Source organism: Mastigoproctus giganteus, chromosome 12 (assembly GCF_048544385.1).
Source record: "Mastigoproctus giganteus isolate SK-2022 chromosome 12, ASM4854438v1, whole genome shotgun sequence".
NCBI lineage: Eukaryota > Metazoa > Arthropoda > Arachnida > Uropygi > Thelyphonidae > Mastigoproctus > Mastigoproctus giganteus.
In genome coordinates, this window is record NC_143586.1 from 130700263 (window position 1) to 130725584 (window position 25322).

The 25322-nt window shown below is 38.3% G+C and overlaps 1 protein-coding gene across 1 annotated transcript in view; it reads right to left on the reverse strand.

Moving 5' to 3' along the window:
• The window catches only part of Cndp2 (Cytosolic non-specific dipeptidase 2), a 265591-nt gene that overhangs the window by 60295 nt on the left and 179974 nt on the right, over positions 1–25322 (reverse strand). Inside the window, exon 7 of the mRNA XM_090386709.1 lies at positions 14974–15118. Coding sequence (XP_090242835.1) covers positions 14974–15118 — 145 coding nt within the window. The remainder of the gene's footprint in view (positions 1–14973; positions 15119–25322) is intronic.

Below are 25322 nucleotides of genomic sequence, written 5' to 3' on the forward strand. Positions count from 1 at the left end.
CCCCGTTTCCCTGACAATAGAGTCACCAACAACTACTAGTTCCTGTGGGACCAGCGCATTCTTCCTAGGGGGCTGCTTCTGTGTTGCCTGATGACCAAGTGCAAGCTCTGGCGTTGATGTGGGCAGCTGAGAGCTTGATGGGCCCCTCAATTTATTTCCTTCGAGGGCATCCACCCTCTCCTTCAAGCTCTCATAAAGGCCCACAACAACGCTGAGTTGTCGCCTGATTTCCTTGCACTCCTTACATCGTGCACACACAAAGACATCCCCCTTGGCAGTATCATGTCCCGTACCCAACTGCTCCGCAAACATCAAGCAAACAGTGCATTTTAATAGACTGTGATTCAGAGGGCAACTGGCCCCCTCAGTTCTCCCCTGAACCACAGCACTCCCATTAGCTTGAGCCTTTTGCTTTGCTGCTCTGGTTAGAGTCATGATTCCAATGTAATTCAATAAAATTTAAAACAAAAATTAAATCCTTAAGTTATATTATATATATATATATATGGATATATATATTGTTTTTTTTTTTTTTTTTTTCGGTATCTAGTGTTCCCTTTATACAACTTCCGTATCACGTGTACCACTATAGTTATGTATTAATTATTTGTTACGATTAAGTCGTTATATATATTTATAGAGTTAAAAATACAATTTAATTGACAATAAAGTTTATCAAGATTAATAGATTTACTGAATAATTGACAATATTATATTATGCACTATACTACACTAAGCTTATGCTATCGTGTAAAAATGGCGGGAATTCACGAACGAGTATCAAGTATGTATTAATTATTTGTTACGTTTGTACTCTAAGTCGTTATATATATATAGTGATCACTACCAAGAGGATCTTCAAATACTTCCCAATTAAATGCTTTGTAAAGCGTAGGAGTACATATGGTGAGGTCTACTGCTGTAGTGGTTAGAGTTGGAAAGTGGAAGTAAGTGCAGTTACCCCTATTAAGAAGTAAGAGGTTGTGATTATCTAATAGTTGTTCAATGATACGTCCTCTTCTGTTGTAGTTTGAGCATCCCCACAAAGTGTTATGTCCATTCATATCTCCCATCAAACAGAGAGAGGGGGAGGTAGTTGTATTAATGCATCTAAGTCTTGATAAGAGACATCTTCTGCTGGTGGTATGTATACTGAACATATGGTTAATAGAGATCCTACTATTGTATGAACTGCTACTGCCTCTAATCTTCTATTTATATGCACTTGCTGTGTTGGTATTCGGTCATTTACTAATATAGCCATCCTCCATGGGTTATACCATCAGTTATTCAGTCTCTCCTGTACATTGAACAGTTCCTGATATTCAGGGTATCTTATTGTTTAAGGTGCGTTTCCTGAAGACAGATACAGATTGGGGTGTACTTGTGATTTGATATTGGGCATCGTCAAAATTGGTGTAGGGTCCTCAACAGTTCCATTGAATAATTTTATCCATTATTTATATTTGCTCAGCCCCTCGAGCTGTTTTTGTTGGGTGGTAGTCTTTTGCTTTTCTGTCCTTAGTCTATCTCTTTTGGGAAAGACTGGTTTTTCCCAAAACCAGTTTGGTTTTGGGGAAAAAAAAAAATGTTGGTGTACTTCTACGTGCAGTCTGCGAGTATCCATATTTTTGACATTTGAAACAGCACAAGGGGATATATGCTTTTACTTGGCAGTTCAAATATCCTGCTTTTACAGTTGGACTTTTGGTGTATTAAATTTCAGAATTAGAGTTTTGGTTGGTGTTATATTTCCATCTCTCCGAATAGAAATTCATCTTACATTCATTCATCTTACACTCCTTGATTTTGAAGTTCGTTGCTGATTTCCTCTTCAGTAACATGTAAGAGATTCCATTCGGAGATTACTCCCCGCAAAGAGTTTAAAGCGTTATGGGAGGTGACTACTACTGGTATACCTCCGAAGTTTGATACATTCAGTAACTTTTCTGATTGTCTGGTACTGGATGTTTCAATTAACAAATCCCCAGATCAGAGTTGCCTGACCATTTTTGGTGTTCCGGCTAGTCCTTCCGAGACTTTTCGGATGAAAAATGAGGATTTCTTCCCTAATGTCTCCTCTCCAGTAGAGTGAATGATTAGGAATTGGTTTTGAACTGTCTGTCCTTTGCCTTTTGGCAGTATTTTCACGATCTTCTCTGAAGTCCCTTGGGAAGTAGTGACTTTACAACTCATGTTTTGCTCTTTTTAGCCCTAGAAGTGTAAATGCTAACTTCCAGGTTTCCAGCCCCACCACAAGGAGGCAGGAGCTGTGACACCAAGGGACCAAGCAGCAGCTATAAATTAGTAGAGTTAGTGGTTAGTTTGAAAATAAGAAAAAAATAAAGGTGGCTTTCCTTTCTGATAGTTTGCTAGGTCCTTTTAGCAAAACCTACTTATGAAGTACAGAAAATAAAGATCACTATAAATGTAATAAACTAAATATAATGTAGAAGCACACTATAGAATCACTTTAAATCACTTGAACACTTGCAATGGGGGCAATAGGACTGCTGTTCCAGTGTGAACAGCAGTCTTATGTGCAACAATAGCAAAAGCTTTCCTGAAATCCAAGTATATGATAACAAAATTATTTTTTGTATCCAGTTCCTTTGTCACTGCATCATAATATCCAAATAAAACTGGTCACATAAGATCTGCCCGTGACTGTGACCAATGCTGTGACTGACAAATAGCTGCACTCCTGTCTTGATGATCCTGCAGTACATCTTTAACCAGCGACTCCATTATTTTTGCTGGAACATAAGCGAACAGGTCTGTAATTACTCATGTCACCCTTTCATCCCCTTTGTGAACACACTCGCAGATCTCCAGTCCACAGAGACCTCCCCTGAATCCAAAGATGATCTCATTGCTAGGCGTTTAAGGACAAGTTATTGCTATGAATAAAGGATGACTGAGTGGGAGAAGACAGAGTGGTTGTCAATGGGCACTGCTCTTTGTGGACTAATATTATTAGTGGAGTCTCCTCCCCCAGAGTTCAGCGCTGGGCTCGTTGTTTTCATTTATTAATGATACTGATGAAGGTATATCAGGCTTAATGTCTAAGTCTGCAGATAATACAAAGATTGGCAGGATGGTTAATGACAGCAATCAGGGTAAGATCTAGATCTACTGCAACAAGATCTAGAAAAATTAGGCATATAGGTTGAGAAATGGCAGTTCATTTTAACGTTGACAGAAAAAAGGTACTGCATATGGGTAGTAATAACTTCAGACCAACATATCAGCTGTATGGTACACTCAGCATAGTGGAAAATGAAATTGTGCAGTCAGACAGTTTCTGAGCAGTACAGAGGCACTGCTAGAGCAGCTGATGTCAATGACATACAGGGCCTTTGCTAGCAGAGATAAGGAAGTGATTATCCCTTTGTACAAAGTCATAGTTAGGCCACATATTGAGTACTGTTCAACAGGTCTAGAGGCCGAACTGCTTTAGGATTTAGATCTGTTGCAATGGGTGCAGAGAAAGGCAACAAGGTTGATTGAAGGGAACAAAAGAGTGCTTTTACCAAGAAAGAGCTTGAATTCTGCAAATTACAGCACATCTGGAGACTAGGTATCTACAAGAAGATCTAATTGAGATATTTATGGTCTTGAATGGATTGAGTAAGCTCAATGTAGATGGCATTCTTCCGCTTGCTGAGACCACACACAATGGGGCATAAATTCAGAATGAGGAAGGAAGGATGGTTTCAAGATAGATGTGTGGAAGTTTGATTTTAGCCAGCAGGTCATTGATTATTAGAACAGACTTCCATCTGTTGAAGTGAGTAGTCTGAATAAATTTAAGGAAGAACTAAAATTTTGGAGGGGATGGTGGATGAGGTGGGTAGTTTGTTTTTTTTTTTTTTTGACTGATGCTCTACAAGCTTGCTTTCTTGAATCATTTGTCATTACTAATACTAATTAAAATTTAAGTAAAATTTTTTTATTCCATGATTTTATTTTATTAGCAAAAAAATTTTATTAGTCCAAACATTCTATTTTTTTGTTCCTGGCTTCCTGCTGTGATGGAGGATATATGTACATTTTAATTTGTTATTTATTGGCTATGACACATTCAATAAAGATTTATTTATTTGATCATAAATTTGCAGTTTAACTCAGCTTTTTTTGTTACTTTTATTATTTAATGTAATGATACATTATAATCTCCACTGTTGATGCACCAATAAACACCAAAATAACCAACCAACCAATCGAAGTATAAACAAAGTTTTTGTTTATACTTCGGTATGACCACCAGGAAAAAAGGAGTAAAATAAATCATGAATATAAGCATTAATTATATTTAGTAGTCAAGCTTAAACCACATTTTGAATCCACTCAAAGAACGCTATTTGCTTGTGTCCCTCTGTCAAGAACTCTTTCAACTTGAATAACACAAACAATCTTTTGACCTGATTCCTTTTAAAAATTTTCTGACTGATTTTCAATCCTGAGAATTTATTTAGCTCAGTGGAACTATCTTGCCATTTACATTGAACAGAATGGCAATTTCTTAACTCATGCACATGTAAAGACTATGAGATTAAGCCATGGTAGGATATCATTGGAATATCCCCAAGATTTGTTTTGAGGCTTTGCTGCTGTGCATTCTGCATTTAATTCTGAATTGCTGGGCAGATGTCTTCTGAATGGTAGTTGCATGAATAATATTTTCTGTGATGTACATCACTGCCTCATTGATAGGTTCCTGACTGCTTGTAAGTGATGTTAAACTCTGCCAGGTGTTTTAAAGGCATTCCAGTCAGCCTGTTCAATTTTCCAATGAGGTAACCTAAAAGGATGATATGGTTAAGTAGGGTGGTTATCACAGGGAAGTGATCACTTCCATATGGGTTCTCCTCCACCTCCTAAGTAAGAACAGGAAGGAAAAATGGGGAACAAACAGAGAATGTATCGGAAGGCATGCGGAAGAAGATTTAGAAGAAGATTCCAGCATTTAGAAGAGAAAGAGGTCACTGTCAGAGCATATGCTCTATGACATGTCCACCCCTCCTTCCATTAATGTCAGCACTACCCAACAGGGTAGTATAGCTACTGAAATTCTTGAGAAGCAAGACAGGTAAGGTAATTGCAAAATAAAATCAAGGTCTGTCTGGGGATGTCAGACCCAAGCAGCAAATAGATGGAACAGAACTATTGGAAACCATTCCATACGGTAGATTGCTACCACTTCTAAGTTTGGGGTAAGGGTTATAGTTGGAAATGGAATATGGTTGCCCAAGAGGAATCCTCTGTGGACAGGTCCATCGCCAATTCTATCCTTATGTGTGATTGTAATATTATGCAAGAAAGGGTTTTCATTTGCCTCAGGTATATCACCTGTAAGTAAAGCAAATTGCTTCCTACTTTTGCAGAACTGCCATAATGTCTTCAGTTTTTGCCAGAATCCACAATCCCACTGTAGGAATTTAGCCATTATTTGGGATTGGTGAATTGCCAAGGCTCGGATTTATCTTTTTTGGGAGGTATGGACACTGCCCTGTTTCCATTTCTTCCTCCACAAAGAGTTCCAATAGTGAACCATCTGGTACCTGCTTCACCTTGATGTCCATTTTCTCTTGTGTTTCACATGACACCAAGTTTTTTTTTCGGCTTTTCACTGCTGCTTTGTTTTGTAATCAGTGAAGCATTGGGACATACAGATATGGGAGCAGCAGTTGAATGGTCCTTCTGTGTGGGTTTTTGCAAGCTTGGTAAGTAGCATGATGGGAGTAAATAACTCTTCAGTCATTTTGGTTTGTGTTCTGATGGAACATCTCCCTGCTTCTGAGTGCATAAAGGTTTGTTGGCACTGGTTTTGCCACTTTTCATGCCCCCTGGTATAATACCTTCAGCCTCCACGTAGCACTATATCGAGCACATACAGGAGTGCCACAGCAGGCCATTTGTGAGTGTCCATATTTGTCACACTTAAAGCACCTTAAAGGATTTGCTACATACAGATGTACCATGCAGTTAAGATATCCAGCCTCGATTTCATCAAGAGACTGAATTAAACATAAGGATGATGCTTCTAGGAACAATATTCCCATCCCTATGCACAAACATTCATTTCACAGATTTCACTCCTTGAGATTTTAATTAACAGATTTACTTCTCAAACACTTCAAGGAGGTCATTCTGAGATTGCACTTCAAAATGAATTCAGTGTCTTGTGGGGGTACTATGTTTGTTTGTTATTTGGTTTTCAGGAGCATTAGCAACTAAGGCCATATTGCTCCGGGATATGCGGTAGTCATTCCCTCACCTTTCCGCATCCTCCGTATTTGGTGGTGATGGGCTCGAACCCCAGTCTAATCAAGAAGCGCGTGCTATGCACTGCTGCTCCTTCCCACCTGGCTACGGAGGCGCCGGGGGGGGGGGGGTACTATGATCAGCATTTCTCCCAATACATGTGGCTTGGTGGAGCTGTTCTGAATGCTTTTCACTTCTGGTCTCTATGAAATATCACCTGAGCAAAAATGTTTGAGTGATTTAGGAGAGTCTGCCAACCCTTCAAAACCCTTCTGGATAAAGAAGGGTGACATATTTCCTAATGGCTTCTCACTAGCAGAGTGAATTATCAAGTATTGAGATATTGGACATGATATCCTTTAGTTTGCTGTCTCTTTAACAAAGTGAGTTTATCCAGATCATTAACTGAGTTTTCTGGTAGAGACCACATTGGGATCCCGGAAGAAGAGATCTGATTATCAAGATTCATAGTTGGTTTTAGTTTCATTACCGCATCCATCACAGAGCCCAACGGAACACCCACTACCTGGCAAGCAATAAATGTGTTCAGGAGTGGGACATCGGGGTTATACAGACATTATACCCACATCACCACAGCATGAATTCTGTCCCTCAGAGAATGAGGATAAGAGAATGGCATTGACACTATTGATCCTTGCAGGCAAATCCAATGATTGACTGATCCCGGGCAGGCCATCCCAAGAGACTATCAGTGTTGTTGAAGCAGGGGTCAAAGTGTTGTGCTTAAGCTGGGAAATCAACCTGGTGATCAAGGACCCAGCTTCAATATATGCTTCATCCCCCCTTTCAAAGTTTCCGTGGGTTGCAGCACACACACCAGCTTGTTTGGTGGTAACCTGGGATCTAGACAGTGGGCATCCCAATGTGCTGGATTCCAGTGATGCTAATCTGAAAAACTAGCATCATCACCAGAAGGTCCCCCTCACCATGTACAAGTGCCCACATCAAGGGGTCACAATAGTTAAAAAACAGAAAAGTAATCTGCTTCTTTACTCTTCTTTAACCAGAAAAGAATGCCAAAGAATACAGCATATTATTTTTCTCTCTATATAGGATCTGTAATGTATTGCACACTGTGCAATACATTACAGAGTATCATGCAATACTACATACAACAAAATGCATCATAGAATTGCAGTATTTTTTTTAAATCTATGACTATAATATGACCAACTGAAATCCAGAAAGGTTCAGGTCCCAAAGTTGCCAGATTTTTGAGGTTCAGTGATATACCTTTCCTATGGAAGTTTGGGCCTAGAGTCAAGCTTGTGTATATGTAAAATTTAGATCTATAATAATGGCATGCAAATGAATTATATATTCAATAATGTATACATGTATCCTGCATGTACACCAATGCTAAGAGTATAGTTAATAAATATGATGAGCTTGAAGTGCTAGATAAGACATCAAAGGCAGATACTGTTGGGATATCACAGACATGGTGTCACACAAATATAAGCAGTGCAGAATTCGAATTTGAGGAGTACAATGTGTACAGGAAGGAAGGAGGGGTTATGCTGTTAGTTAAGAAATACAAAATCTAACTAAGTGCATCCAATTGATGTCGAGTCTGTTTGGTGTGACATAAGCACTGGGAAATGAGTCGGTGTGTGTGTTATTTATTATTATTATTAGCCATGTGGTGCAAGGAAGCCTGAGGCTTAGGCTGCACCAGCCAAAAAGAAATTCCCAAGTTACCCTGAGAGGGGAAGGAAGAGAGAGAGAGAGAAGTAGAAAGGAATCACCAAGGAAGAGAAGAATGATCCCCCCTGTTGTCACCTGGGTGTGCCAAGCCCGTACTCACCAGATGTGAGGACTAATGAATCTGATAAGTATAATGAGTAATTGTGCAGAGAAATAGAGTGGGCCAGTAAATCAAAATGTCTTATAATGGGGGATTTTAACTTTCCAGATATTGACTGAACTTGTGGATTGGTCACTCGTACACTAGAAAGACTTTTGTGGATTTATTGGATGACTGTTTTCTACAGAAACATGTTCGAGAGGCAACCAGAGGGAGTAATACTCTTGATCTGATTATCAGCAGTAATTATTCATGCATTAAGAATTTGCAGATAAAGGAACCACTGGGTGACAGTGATCACAATGTACTAATGTGGGAATTACTTAAAGATGTAACTACCATCAAGGCTAAAGGGAAGGGCTTTTGCAAAGGTGACTACAGGGGGTCTCAGACAGTTTTTAAATTCTGTACAGTGGGATCAACTGATGATGTTACCAATGTTGAATTCTAAATGGGAAGCCTTCAGGTACTTAATTTTGGAGGCTACTAGGCTTTTCATTCCAACTAAGAAATACTGTTCAAGGTTTAGGCCTAAATAGATGTCAGATGAATTAATGAGGCTCGTGGCAGAGAAGAAAAATTTATGGGATGCATATAAAGTATCAGGTGACACAGAAGCATTAGCACAGGCACATGATGCAAGAAAGCAAGCTTATATATATCATCAGCCAAAAAAAAAAAAAAACCTTTTTTCACCCATCCACTCGCTCCAAATGTTTGTCAAGTTCTGCCTTGAATCTATTTAAGCTATCAACTTCTACAATGACAGATGGAAGTTTGTTACACCAATCAACCATCCGCTGGCTAAAGGCAAACTTCCGCACATCTATCCTACAACCGTCTTTCCTCAATTTGAATTTATGCCCTCTCAGGCAATTATTTTGAGCAAGAGGAAGAATCCCATCTGCATTGGGCATTCTCAAACCATTCAAGGCTTTATGGTGCCTAATCTCCAAACACTGTAATTTGCAAAACTTAAGCCTTTCTTCGTAAGAGCAACCCTTTGTTACTAAGGGTTATTAATGTACCACACAGCTGGTACATTAATCACAGATTAATGTACCAGCTGTGTGGTACCACATTCAAGGCAGTGGAGAATAAAAAAGACTTGGGGGTAATTGTGCAGTCAGATATGAAGTTCTGCAGCAGTGCAGAGAGGCTGCCAGGTGAGCTCATAAGATTTTGCCAATGACATATAGGAATTTTGCCAGGGATAAAGTGATTATCCCATTGTACAAAGCAATGGTTAGGCCACATCTTGAATACTGCATACAGGTCTGAAAGCCTCATTTCAGGAAGAAAGTGGATCTGTTGGAATGAATGCAGAGAAGGGCAACAAGATCGGTAAGGGGAGGAAAAAAAAAAAAAAAAAGGTGCTCTTACCAGGAAAGCTTCAGTTTTGCAAATTGCAACATCTGAAGAATAAGCATCTGCTAGAATATCTGATTGAGATATTTAAGGCCTTGAATGGAATGAGTAAGCTCAATGCTGATGGAATCCTTCCCCTTTTTCAGACTACACAAATGGGGGGGGGAACAAATTCAAAATGAGGAAGAATAGTTGCAGGTTGGATGTGTAGTAACTGGCCTTCACAGCCAACAGTCAACCACCTTCATCCAGAAGGTGGTTGACTGTTGGCACAAACTCCCATTTGGTGTTGCAGAGGAGGAGAAAGAGGATGGTTTGAATGAATTCAAGGAAGAACCAGATAAACTGTGAGAGGGGATGGACAGGTGAAATAGGAAGTGTTGGCTTTTTTTTTTTTTTTTAATAAATACTTTCCTTTTTTGCCTGATGTTGTTTAAGCTTGCTTTCTTGCATCATTTGCCACTACTACAAGTCTTCTGCTCTCTGACATATAAACTATTCAGTAAAAAATTTCTAAAAAACTTTACTTGCAATTAGCAATTAAAAAAAAGATAATTAGCAACACTTAGCAATTACAATGAGCAAGTAAAATTGAGAAAATAATTCTTGTTTATTCATGTTTGATTCAGAAACACAGCATTTTTGCCTTATGACTTTCAGTTAATCAAGAGTTTAACAAAGCTCACAGCCAAATGAATTATATACTTCTGTTTGTATCAATTCCTTGTCTAGCATTGGCACATGATGCAAAAAAGCAAGCTTATATAGCATCAGTCAAAAAAAAAAAAAAAAAACCCAAAATCTCCTCATTTCACCCATCCACCCACTCCAAATGTTTGTCTAGTTCTGTCTTGAATCTGTTTAAGCTATCAACTTCTACGACAGATGGAAGTTTGTTCCAGCAATCAAATCACCCGCTGTCTAAAGGCAAAATTCCGCACATCTATCCTACAACTGTCTTTCTTCAATTTATGCCTTCTAAGGCAAATATTCTGAGCAAGAGAAAGAATCCCATCAGCATTGAGCATGCTCAAACCATTCAAGGCTTTATACACCTCAATCAGATCAGACTAGGCACCTCGCAGGTGCCTAGTCTCCAGACACTGTAATTTGCAAAACTTAAGCCTTTCTTCGTAAGAGCAACCCTTTGTTCTTTCACTAATCTTGTTGCTCTTCTCTGTACTCGTTCCAACAGGTCTTCATCCTTCTTAAAATGAGGTTTCCAGACCTGTACACAGTACTCAAGGAGTGGCCTGACCATTGCCTTATACAGTGGGATAATCACCTCCTTATTCCTGCTATAAAAATTCCTGTATATCATTGACAAGACACAATGAGCTACTCTTGCAGCCCATCTGCACTGCTCAGAGAACTTCATATCTGCCTGCACAATTACCCCCAGTTCCTTTTCATTCTCTACCACTGTCACAGTGTAGTACCACAGAGCTGATACGTTGCTCTGGGGTTGCTGTTTCCCCATATGTAGTACTTTACATTTGTCAATGTTAAACTTCATTTGCCACCTCTCAGGGCGACTCCGTAGCCAGGTGGGAAGGAGCAGCAGTGCGGAGCACACGTTTCTTGATTAGACCGGGGTTCCAGCCCGTCACCACTAAATATGAAGGATGTGGAAAGGTCAGGGAATGACCACCGCATATCCCGGAGCAATATGGCCTTAGTTGCTAATGCTCCTAAAAATCAAATAACTAACTAACTAACCACCTCTCAGCCCATCTGCTCAACCTTTCTAGATCCTATTGCAGCAGCATAGCATCAGTAGTGTCCTTAACAGCCCTGCTGACCTTCATATCATCTGCAAACTTGGACATTAAGCCTGACATCATCAATATCATTAATGAATACAGAAAAACAACAATGGACCCAACACTGAAACCTGGAGGACTTCACTAATAACATTAGTCCACGAAGAGCAGTGTCCATTGATTACCACTCTGTCTTCTCCCACTCAACCATCCCTTTATCCATAGCAGCAATTTGCCTCCAATACCACACTGCTCCAATTTGTGCAGCAATCTTTCATGTGCAACAGAATCAAAAGCCTTTCTAAGAGCCAAATATATGATATCAAAATTCTTTGCATCCAGTTCCTGCATGACTACATCATAGTATTCAATCAAATTGGTCAGACAAGACTTCCCTTTAACCCATGCTGTGTCCGAGCTATAACTGAAGTCTTGTCTAGACAATCCTGCAATGCTTTAGATGATCTAGACGATCCTGCAATGCTTCTATTCCAGGGAAATTAATGGATTTCCAGGGAAATCCATTAATTTCCCTGGAACAGAAGTTAAACTAACAGGTCTATAATTACTTGTGTCTCCCTTTGATCCTCATTTGTGAATTGGGGTCACATTTGCACAACTCCAGTTCACAGGTACCTCCCCTGAGTCCAAGGAAGCTTTTATAATTATCACTATGGGTTTGCTTACTTCCTTTGCTGCCTCCTTTAATATAACTGGATAGATTCTATCCACCCTAGGTCTTTCTTATGTTTACCTTCAACAATTTCTCCTTCACCTTACTCAGTTATTACAAGATTATCTAGCTTACAACCAGTTTAATTCACCTCTGGCATTCCCCTTCCTGAGTAACTCCTCATGTGTGAATGTAGATGCAAAATATTTATTTAGTTCATCAGCTACATGAGCAAGATCATTAACAGTTGAACCATCGATATCAAATGGACCAGTCTGATTCATCCCCTTCCTTCTAGAGTTTATATAAGTAAAAACTCTTTGCATCCTTTGCCAAAGATTTCTCGTAATCTGCCTTTGACTGCCTAACCTCCATTGTGACTTAGTTACAGGCCAGCTTATATCTATCATAGGCTGTGTCACCTATTAATTTATATGTATCCCATGCATTTTTCTTCTCTTCCACATGTCTAATTAGTTCATCTGACATCCATTTAGGCCTAAATCTTGAACAATATTTCTTAGTTGGTATGAAAAGCCTAGTAGCTTCCAAGATTATTTCTTCAAATGCTTCCCATTTTAAATTTTCCATCAGTTGGTCCCACCATATAGAATTTAAATACTGTCTCAGAGCACTGTAGTCACCTTTACGAAAACAAAACCCCTTCCCTTTATCCCTAATGGTAGGTACCTCTTTGAGTAAATCCCACTTCAGCACACTGTGATCACTGCCACCTAGTGGTTCCTTTATCTGCAGATTCTTAATGCATGAAGAATCACTACTGATAATCAGATTAAGAGTATTACTCTCTCTAGTTGCCTTCCGAACATGCTGCCTTAGAAAACAATTATCCGATAAATCCACAAAAGCCTTGCTAGTGTGTGAGTGACCAACCCACAAATTCCAGTCAATCTTGGGGGAAATTAAAATCTGCCATTATAAGAAAGTCTGATTTACTGTCCACTATTTCTCTGCACAACTGCTCATACTCATCAGATTCATTAGGCCAATAATACACACCTACTCTCATTTTTCCTTTCCCAGTGCTTATGTCACACCAAACAGACACAATATTGCATTGTCCACCAACATCAATTGGATGCACTGTCTTAGATTTTGTTTCTTAACTAGCAGCATACCCCTCCTCCCTTCCTGTCCTGTCTATTCTTTCTGTACACATTGTACTCCCCAAATTCCAATTCTGCACTGCTTATGCCTGTGTGACACCATATCTCTGATATCCCAACAATATCTGCTTTTGATGTCTTGACAACACTTCAAGCTCATCAAATTTATTAACTAAACTCCCAGCATTGGTGTACACACAAGTATACATGCACCTGTTTCTACTCTTAGTTACCCTAACACAGCCCATGTATTTACTTGTTCCATTATGACTCCCAGCAGTCTTGGAAATGGCCATTACCCTTGCTTTCCAAGCTGCTGATCAACTGCATTTCAATAGAAGCAGTGCAGGAATCACTTTCACCTCTGCCAGCAGCTATTGTTAATCTATTAGTCCACGTATCCCCCAAAGCTAGCAGTTTTCTGACCCACTTAACTCTGCCTCGATAGCATCAGCAAATATTCTTGCACCCTTTCTATTTAAATAAATAAATTTTCTGTTTATACTCCGGGACAACCAAACGGTCAGAGCAGTTCCAAGATAGTCAGAATACAAGAAACAGCACCGTATTCAGCAGTCACGGGCTAGAACCCCGGTCACTCAAGGCACGTGTACTTATGCACCCGCGCGCCTGACCACTAGGCTATAGCGGCCTCTTAAATTTTCTGTTTATACTCCGGGACGACCAAACGGTCAGAGGAATTAACAAGATAGATAGAATACAAGAAACAGCACCGTATTCAGTAGTCACGGGCTTGAACCCCGGTCACTCAAGGCACATGTACTTATGCACCCGCACGCCTGACCACTAGGCTACAGCGTTAAGTGTATCCCATCGCTGAAGAAGTAGTCTCTCCTGTTAACAAACACAGACCAGGCTGAGAAAAATTCTACCCCTTGAGCCTTGCACAATCTCTCCAGGGCCGAATTGATCGACAAGGCTTTCATCATATACTCCCTCCTATCGTGTCTGGGCAGAATTGCAGATACTTTCAAATTCAACCCTAACACGGCTTTTTTCAACATTGACCTGTACTTATTAAGTAATTCCGTCGGTCTCCTACTCTTAATATCATTTACAGCCTGGATTGAAATTTAAACATATATTAAAGCCCGTTGTGACCTTAAATTACTTTGATAATATCTTTTCTAAATGAATAGACACTTAACCTACACCAAAATTGTACTCTCATTGAAGCACACTAAGAAGTACAAATCCCTCGATACAGCACTCCCAGTTTACCGAAACTTTATAGGCTATATGTTTAGTCTTCTATGGAATCCTTTACGCAAAATGGAAGTTCCAACATTTTGAAAATATATGCTTCTTATTATACCAAGTTAAGTAAGATCTGAAATAAATAACTTTGTACATATGACAATACATTCTGTATCTTCCACATTTGTATTCAGAATGTACCTTCATTTGTATAAAATTATTTAAGTGGGATAAAGCCTTCACTGTGCAAATAGTTAACATTCTATATTGACAAGGTATGTACTTTCTTAATGTCAGTGCCCTCCCCATTTAGCTCAGAGAAGAATTTCATGGAGGGCTCAAAATGTATCCTATGAAGTTTTAGTAAATTGAGAATACTAGGCCAAGGGTTTGTACCTTCTAGCACAATGGGTTAAACGTTGCCTCACATAAAATACTTATTCTCATGTAATGTCCTTTACCAATTATAATTATTAATATCCTGTTTTCATTTTGTTTCTATCATTCTAAGCACGTATCACTCTTGCAAGATTGCAGTAACCATCAGATTCATCACAAATTTTTAATTCTGCTATAACAACTGGGTGCAAAAAATTTCCAGTTGAGAATTCTTAACTCACACCATTTGAAAGCAAACTCAAAAAAAATAAATGCCAAGATTATAAAAATTAGATTGGTTCAGGTATACAGCATTTTTTAAACAAAATCATACAGGCATTATTTTCCTACCATATCAAAATCAATATCATCATATAGTTTCAATTCTTCTTTTGTTACTGGAGCAACATCATTCATGATACCTGGAATAAGAATCTTTCCCTTGGAATCCACCAAGCTATTCATTAAAGCTATGAGATCAGTCATTGCTTCATGACTAATGGGGAGAGAAGAAAAGACATAAAAAATGCTTATATATTAATAAGTTAACTATTGTATTATGAAAATATAATTACATAAGTTATATAGAAGTCCTTTAATTACATATTTTAGAAAAATTTCATTATTTTATATTACAAGCTACACTTTTGACAAATTATAATTACATTTGAAAATTTAATTTCCCTTAAGGGTAGCAGCACTTGTAGAACTTAAATCATTTAATTATTAAAGATGCTAGATAACACCTATTACTATGTGACAGGTCATGACCCACCATGACAAGTTCTAACCTGCTGTGTTAAGTTATAATATAAAGTGCTAAGATACAAAGTGGACAGTACTAGCAATAGATTCCACCTGCAAAATTAGTGATTTGCATTTAACATCAGGTCTTTAGAAAATCCTCTGGGTGTTAACAAGAATAGAGCCCAGACCTCTCTAAATGAGTAACTTTTGGTGAAACCCCTAAACTGCCAAAGAGGATAACATAACTTTAAGCAGTGCATAGTGCACACTTCTTGATTAGATCAGGGTTTGAGACCACCAAATACGGAGGATGCGGAAAGGTCAGGGAATGACCACCGCATATCGCCGAAGCAATATGGCCTTAATTGCTAATGCTCCTAAACACCAAATAACAACAACTTTAAGACACTTATTTCTGTGTATATTTATAAATGAAATGTTGCATAGGTGCATTTATAAATGCTACCATTTCTTCTTCAATCAGAAAAGCTTACCTAATGTAGTTCAGGCCTTACATATGTTGTGCACATTTTGCAGAAACTCCTCAGGAAAGGTCAAATGGAAAATTAAATGCATGCCTTATGAAGTGAAAAACACTTCAGTAAAAACACAGTAAGAACAAAAAGACTACTCTGAGAATTACTACTTTTGTTTGAACACAAATGTTGGCTTTTCAAATAAATGTAAAAAGAACCAAGTCAACCTGCCTTTCACAATGTGGCCAGTAACTCGTTCTGATGACATGTCAATCCAATACATCATCTTGTGAAGGTGGCAAACAAATGGAAGCATCCAACAAGAAAAAAAAAGGATATATACCAACCCAAAAAAAGTCAACCTAATTTTATTACTCAAATGGAATTAACTGACCTGATTCAAATCTTGGGTTTCAGATGGCACAGATGGAACTTGCTCACAACAACAATCCCTAGATATCACAACTGCCAAAAATTCAAATTTTCCTTATGACAGGATATCTCACTTTCTGCAGTAATACCAATGGCTTAATGGATGTTCTAGGCCACAAATCATAACCCTGAAGACTGGAGATATTTTTCAAATTCATCAAAACATAGATTAACAGATATGCTGTTTTGTAATAGAAATACAAAATAGAAACACTTATCCATCTATACCAAATGGACATGGCATCCTTTTGGGATGTATATAAATAAGGAAATGCTCCTCAAATTAATTAATTACATGATATAAATGGAAACTGTTGTGTTTAGATCTTAGAGTGTTTGCAACTTGGTTTCACAAATTTTTTTCTTATATAAATGGGAAGACACAGGTTTCTGCTACAGTCAAGAATTTGTCTTCTCAAACAACATACATCTAGCACTAGTTGACAGGGAAAAGATCTTATTACTCCCACTCAAGCCTAATAAAAAAATTTCATAAATAAAATAAGCTTCCAATATTTGAAACAAAAATTTCATACACTTAGTGATGTGAAGATAAGGGGGAATATTCATTTATCCACAAGTCAAGACATCGAAAAAATAGTTCTCTGGCAACATCCACAATGCATGCAAAAAAGAAGCATGGAATGCTATCAAATGATTCTAAGAAAACTTGGGAAATTAAAGATCTGCAAACAATGAGGAACTTGTTGATCAACACCTGCAAGTGTAACAAAAAGCTGGGTATGAACTCAGAAATTCAATTTCTAAATTTGAATCTTAATTCTGACCCCCAGAATTAGGGATATTGGGGACAAACGTGGAGGAAAAGAATTCGTCAGAACACTGCCTGCAGAGAAAAACAGTATGAAGGCAAATGCAATCTGAACCACTTGCTGATAAGCAAAAATCTGAGCTCAAAACATTTTATGCTCTAAAAAAATTCTTGCTTTGTTAAAGTTGTTAAATGATTTTGAAATTAATATGAAAATGAATATAAATTAATCTTCAGCCATTTGGCCTATAACATACTTTTTATAGACCAAATGATCTGGGTTGGCCACTCATGCAGTAGCAAGGTGTTTGATTTTTGGATGACTGTTTTCTACAGTAGTGTTGTGGATAAGATAGATAAATTTAAGGAAGAATTAAAAGAATTAATAGAGGGGGATAGACAGATGAGGTGAGAAGGGTTTTTTTTTTTTTTAAAGGATGATGCTATATAAGCTTGAATAAATCATTTACTACTAATAATACTAAAGCAATCACTCATGGAATAAGCTGTAATGGCAATGGGAAGTAACAGCACCATCCAGAAAAATGCCATTATCTCATTGGTTACCAATCTGGTACACAGACAAATGCTCTTGGATCTGTTTAATATTTTGCTTTCGTTCTGATAAATACTTTTAAATGATGTATAAATTGTCTTGAGTTAAATTTTTTGTGTTTAATGTTCCTAAGAAAATTTTCAAAAAAAGCTGGAATGAATCTCTCTCTCTCTCTCTCTCTCTCTCTCTCTCTCTCTCTCTCTCCCCCCCTCCCTCCCTCTCCCCCTCCCTCCCTCTCCCTCTCTCTCCCTCTCCCTCTCTCTGTGTGTGTGTGTGTATGTTATTTGATTACTGCAGTTACCCTGCTATTCTTCTGGTCAATATAGATATATATACATAGAATGTTATATAGGGTGGCACCTGAACACCAATTTAATTCCACCTTGGTACATGAATACAGAATCCTGTAAAAGGACAGAAATACAGTCGGTCCTCGTATAACACGTGTTTGCATTACACGAATTCGATCATACACGATTTATAAATAGAGGAACGTTATCTTATAGAACACGAACCGAATTCGCTTATACACGATTCGCCTTTGTGTTTACAAGAAATGGCAGTCGAACGCAGAATCACCCCAACTGAACGCAACACGATAGGAACGAAGAAGATTCTGAAAATGTATTTATGTGTTTTATGTTAGTGAGGGGGAAACACATTTCACCATAATAACGTAAAAACCGACAATTCCAGCGATATAATCGCAAATGCAATTAGATGGAGTTTACTACCAGTTTATAACAGATTCCACTAGCAGAAACGCAACTGGAAATTGTTTTTATTGTTTTATGGTAGTAACCCCCAGAAATGTGCTTTAGCAAAATGTGAGGTGTTAATAACGTATCTCGGCCTTTACCATGTTGTTTATTCAGTTGCTACACGCGCGCAGCTTTGTTTCTGTGTATCAAGCGTGCCACCTCGTTTGTAATTGTGCTTTACTCCCTAAAAATTAGTAAAATACTTAAAAGGTGTGAAAAGGAAGCGTCGTGGCTAAGACACTGCAGATTCAGAGAGAAAAAAAAAAAGAAGCAATATCGATAAACAGAGGCGGACTGGGTCAAAAATTCTTACCCGGGAAAATTTGTAGTGGCCTCATACTACGGTTTATGGCCAAAATCACACCGGCCTCAGGCCCACCGTGGTTTCCCCCGTAAGGCTTATGGCCAGTCCGCTTCTGTCGATAGAGCAAAAATATGAAATTTTGAAACGCTTTGAGCGAAATGAAAGACCATGTGATATTGCACGTGCTACAGACATAAATGAGGCAACGCGGAGAATTACAAAGACTGCAGAGAAAATAAAAACAACTTTCATAGCGGGAACAACTCAAAGTGTAATTAAAATCCATTAGATTAAGACACAAAGAAATTGGAAGAGATGGAACGGCTGTCATCTCTTTGGATAGAAAATCAAACAAAAAGCAAGTTTGCTTACGATAGAAGCAAAAGCATTAGCAATATTTTATTACGACTTACGTATTATAATTTATACTTACGTATTATAAAATACGTAAGTATTTTATTACGACTATTTTATTTAATATAATAAATTTTTTACGAATAAAATACGTATTTTATCCGTAAAAAATACTTTTTTAGTATTAAAAAATACTAAAAATACTTTATTATAATATAATATAATATAATATTTTTATTAGTATTTAAATCGTTATAAAATACATAAGTATTTTATAACGATTAAAATTACCAGATTATTTATTGTGTTTGGTAATGTTTTGGTTCCAAATGTGTGTTCAATCTTGGGTGGTCGGCACCTAACCTACTTTTCCCATAGGGCCTGTTGTTTATATTGCACGAGGGTTTCTAGGAACGCAACTATCGTGCTATACGAGGACAGACTGTATGTGAATTTATGTTTGTGCAGTGTTTGTGTGTTATTTAGTTGTTTCTGGCCACTCTACCACCAGAAAGAATCACCTAGAAAGCCTGCCCTGTGCCTGTCTACACCACAAGGAGATGGGCAACAACTAAGTGCAAAACTTGATGAACCTCAAGCACTAAAATCATTGTCCACCTTAAATGGCAAAATCATGCACCCACTGGAGGTAGTACTATACCAGTGGGTACCAGTAATAAATCTTGTACCCAAAGTAGCCCAAACCCTACTCACCAAAATAATAATTAAAAAAATGAAATAAAAAATAAAATAATAAAAAAATGAAAAAAATAAAATAATAAAAAATAAAATAAAAAATAAAATAATAAAAAATGAAATAAAAAATAAATAAAACAAAATAAAAAAATTAAAACTGAATGAAATAAAAAATAACTAAAACAAAATAAAAAAATTAAAACTGAATGAAATAAAAAATAACTAAAACAATTTTAAAAAATTAAAAAATGAAATAAAAATAATTTTAAAAAATAAAAATATTTCTTTATAGGAAATCAAAACCACTATTAGCATTTCATAAGCGACTTCTGATGACGAAAAGTGGTCGAAGCAAAATTTTGAAAGGCAATAAAATTAGTCTAGTTTAAAAGAAACACAGATCCTTGATTTTGTAAAATTATGACACTGACAGAAAAAAGGTTTGACGAAAAACATAAAAAGAACAGGTAAATAAAACGAGCTGAGAAATCTCAGCCTTGTCACAAAAACAAAGATTGGAATCAGAAAGATTAAGCTGAGCAAATCTCAGTTTAATCACAGGGATATAAGCTAGTCTGTATGTAATCAAGTCACAAAGTAGGTTAGGCAATCAAAAGCAAATTATGAAAAATCTTTGGCCAAGGATGCAAAGAAAAACAGAAAAGATTTCTTTACTTATATAAACTATAAAAGAAAGAGGATGAATCAAATTGGTCCACTTTATATCAATAGGTTGACTGTATATCACTCTCAGATAGCTGCCAAACTAAATGAGTATTTTGTACCTACATTCATAAATGAGAATGTTATTCAAGGAGGAGAGGTTCAGATATTTATCCAACTCTAATAGGGAGTTAAATGATTTTATAATAACAAAGTGGAGGAGAAATTGAAGTTAAACGTAAGAAAGGCAACTGGGGTGGATAGAATCTATCCAGTTATATTAAAGGAGGTGGGAAACTAAGTGAGCAAACCCTTAGGTTTGTTTTTTTTTTTTTTTTGTTAGTTGTTGGCGCATCAGCTTCTATGGCCATAATGCACCTCCCAAAGTTTTACTTTACTCTGATCTAAGCCTGAGGCAGGATTCGAACACGTGACCTTTGAGTTGCCAGGCAGGCACTTTACCCAACTCGCTAGCCCGGTCAGCACAAACCCTTAGCCATAATTATGAGAGCACCCTTAGACTCAGGGGAAGCCCCCACAGACTGGTGATGTGCAAATGTATCTCCAATTCACAAATGGATCAAAGGGTGACAGGAGTAATTACAGAATTGTTAGTTTGACTTCTGTTCCAGGGAAAATAATGGAGTCACTGGTTAAAGAAGCACTGCAAGATCATCTAGACAAGATTGCAGTAATAATTCCGACAGCATGGGTTTGATAAGGGGAAGCCTTGTCTCACTAATTTTATTGGATACTACGACATGGTCAAAAAGGAACTGGATGCAAACAATTTTGATATCATATACTTGGATTTGAGGAAAACTTTTGATACTGTTGCACATGGAAAACTACTGTACAAATTGGAGCAGTATGGCATTAAGGGAAAGCTGCTACAATGGATAAAATGATGGTTGAGTGGGAGAAGACAGAGTGGTAATCCCCAGGGTTTAGTGTTGGCCCCATTGTTTTGTATATTTATCAATGATATTATTGAAGGTATATCAAGCTTAATGTCAAAGTTTGCAGATGATACAAAGTTGTTGTTATTTGGTTTTTAGGAGCATTAGCAAATAAGGCCATATTGCCCCAGGGATATGCAGTAGTCATTCCCTGACCTTTCCACATCCTCCGTATTTGGTGGTCATGAGCTTGAACCCGGATCTAATCAAGAAGAGTGTGCTATGCACTGCTGCTCCTGCCCACCTGGCTATGGAGGTGCCATGATACAAAGGTTGGCAGGGTTGTTAATAACAGTAATGACAGCATGCTGCTGCAACAGGATCTGGAAAAGTTCAGCAGAGGCGCTGAGCAGTGGAAACTGAAGTTTAACATTGACAAATGCAAAGTACTGCATATGGGTAGCAGTAACACCAGAGTAACATACCAACTGGTGGTGTTAGACTCAGTGTAGTGGAGAATGAAAGAGACCTGAAGTTAATTGTGTAGTCAGATATGAAGTTTTCTGAGCAGTGCAGACATGCTGGCAGAGTAGATCATGGAGTTTTGTCAATGATATACAGCAGGGTTGGCCAACGAGTCAATTGCGGATTTAATTTCGGTCGATCACGACATTTAAATATACAGTTATCCCTCGATCTGTGCACCTTGTGCAATGAAATTTGAGATGGTAGATCACGGCACATTTTGAATGAAAAAAGTAGATCGCATCACAAATTAAGTTGGCCACTCCTGATATACAGGAATTCTGCGAGCAGGGTTAAGGAGGTAATTATCCCCTTGTATAAGGCAATGGTCAGGCCACACCTTGAGTACTGCACACAGGTCTGAAAGCCTAATTTTAGGAAATAAGTAGAGTTGCTAGAATGAGTACAGAGAAGTGCAACAAGACTGGTGAGGGAAACAAAGTGTTGCTCTAATGAAGAAAGGCTTAAGTTTTACAAATTGCATCAAATGGATCTGGATCTGCGATCTGATTGAAGTGTATAAGGCCTTGAATGGATTGAGCAGGCTCAATGCTGATGGGATTCTTCCTCTTGCTCAGATTACAAACCTGAGGGGGCATAAACTGAAATTGAGGAAAGACAGTTGCTAAATAGATGTATGGAAATTTGCATACTGACAATAGCATACTGTCATTAACAACCCTGCCAACCTTCATACAGTCTGCAAACTTCAACATTAAGCCTGATATACCTTATCAATAGAGGGAGAGGCCTAGAGGAGAAACAGGCATTGTGTGTGTTATCAGACACTCAGTCTAAAACACTAATGAATCCAATATCTTTCTATTACAGAAAATTTAGGAGAAGTCCGGTTAGCCTACCTCCCTAAAATCCACTCACTCACACCTTCTCGATGGTAAGCGCTGTTACATCACTTAGGTAGCAACGAACGTGTAGAGTGGTTCTCTTCAAGACGCTTGGTCAGCGTGAAGAGGAAAAGAACAAACCCTCCAGCATATGACAGCACAAATAAAAGGCCCTCAGTCCCCAGCGGCTTTCACTCCCCCTCTTACGGCAGCGAGAGGATCAGAGTGGAAGCAGAGGGTGCTAAGAATCTCTGGGTACGACCAGGCTGCCATGCACGGAAACCGAACTTGGCCTGTTACAACTTAAGATCGCTCATCGGTGAAGACAGGATATTAGAGCTGGAAATGGAAAAGGAATTAGAAAATGTAAATTGGAATATCATCGGATTGGCTGAAACAAGAAGAAATGAATCACTTAAGTTTATCAAGTGGAAATCTGCTGTACACCAATGGAAACAGTAAGAGGAGTGGAGTTGAGTTGAGTTTCTGGTGCATAAAGATTTAAAAAACGTTTTGGAATTCAAAAGTACATCACCAAGGGTGTCAAGAATAATACTCAAGATTTCTAAGAGGTATACGCTAAAGGTTATGATTTATGCACAACATCGAGCCAAGAGGTTGAAGAAATGTACACCAAAATTGAGTCTTCTAGATGAGCAGAAAACCCACTATACTATTATTATGGGGGACTTCAATGCTAACTTCTCTGTATGTGACTGCATAGTTTTTATGGACACCACTAACACTGTGAAACAGTAATCCCTTTCATCCTTAATTCGCGCTTTCTAATTATGTAAATTGCCTAAAGGCCAGAGGTGAGAACGATGCATACAAAGTTGTCTCTCCTAATCCGTTCGTTACATGGAAATTTTCTTCGTTCAACAGAAACTATTTTAAATGTAATTACCAAGGGTAATCAAAAAAATTCACTATAAAGAAGTTCGTTAAACATAGGTCCGACTGTAATTAAATCAAAAAATGAAGCAATTTTTAAATACATAACCGATCGATTGTGCCATTAAAATGCTGGGAATGGGGGCCCACTTGCCCCACCGTAGTTTCGGCTCTGGATACTCAATAATTGCATTCAGGATTTCATTTGGAAAATAAATGATCATCTCAACAATGGGCTCACAAATTTTCAAAAAAAAATAACAATGGGCTCTCGCAAGCCCACTATAGCTCACCACTGCTTACAATTCTTATACCTAACACTGCCCGTGTATTTATTTGTTCTGTGATGACTCCCAGCAGCCCTTGAAATCCCCGGCAACTTGCTCTCTAGGCTGCTGCTGCTCATTACAATAAAAGCAGTGCAAAAATCACTTTTGCCTCTGCCTGCAGCTACCATTAATCTTTTGGTATGTGAATCCCCCCCCCAAACTAGCAGTTTTCTGACCCACCAAACAGTGCCTTGAGAACATCAGCAAATATTCTTGCCCCCTTTCTATTTAAGGATATCCCATCCCTGTAGAAGCAGTCTCTCGTGTTAGCAAGCACAAACTTGTCCTGCCTATCCTTTCTGTACATATCCCAATAATATCAGCCTTTGATGTTTTGACCAGCACTTCCAAACTCATCAAATTTATTAACTATACTCCTAGCATTGGTGTACATGCATCTGTTTCTACTCTTAGTTACCCTAACACAGCCCATGTATTTACTTGTTCCACTATGACTTCCAGCAGTCCTGGAAATCCCCATTGCCTTTCTTTCCGGGCTGCTGCTCATTTCAATAGAAGCAGTGCAAGAATCACTTTCACCTCTGCCAGCAGCTACTGTTAATCTATTCGTCCATGTATCCCCCAAGCTAGCAGTTTTCCAATCTACCTAACTCTGCCTCAACAGCATCAGCAAATATTCTTGCACCCTTTCTATTTAAGTGTACCCCATCCCTGTAGAAGCAGTCTCTTCTGTCAACAAGCACAGACCAGGCTGAGAAAAATTCTACTCCTTGAGCCTTGCACAATCTCAACAGAGCCAAATTGATCGACAAGGCTCTCATCATATACTCCCTCCTATCGTGTCTGGGCAGAATTGCAGACACTTTCAAATTCAAACCTCGCAACTTTTTTTCAACATTTACCTATGCTTTAAATTAAATGTGCAGATCACTTATTCGTAAGGTCATTAGCGCCAATATGTACACAATATCACCTTTTCTGCCCTTAAAAGATGATATCTGCTCTACAATGTCATCAACGTTTGCCCTGGCAGACATACCCCAGTCCTGTTCCATCTATCCACAATATATTCCCCGTCTCCCTGCCAATAGTCACCAACAATAACTAGTTCCTATGGGACCAGCACATTCTGCCTTGGAGATTGCCGCTGTGTTGCCTGATGCATAGGAATGATCTCTGGCACTGAATTTAGCAGCTGAGAGCTAGATGGGCCCCTCATTAATTTCTTTGATAACATCTACCCTATCCCTCAAATTCTTAGATGCCAAACAGAACACTTAGCTGGTGCCTAATTTCCTCACAGTCTCTGCACCTAGCACACACAAAGACATCCTCCTTGACTAGATCATGTCCTGTTCTAGACAGGTCCACAAACAATTCACATTTCACACATTTTTTTTGACTGATGTGTTGGAGAATCCCTGCTTCATTTCTCCCCTAAGCCACAGCACTCTGGCTATTTTGTGACCATTGCTTTGCTGCTCTA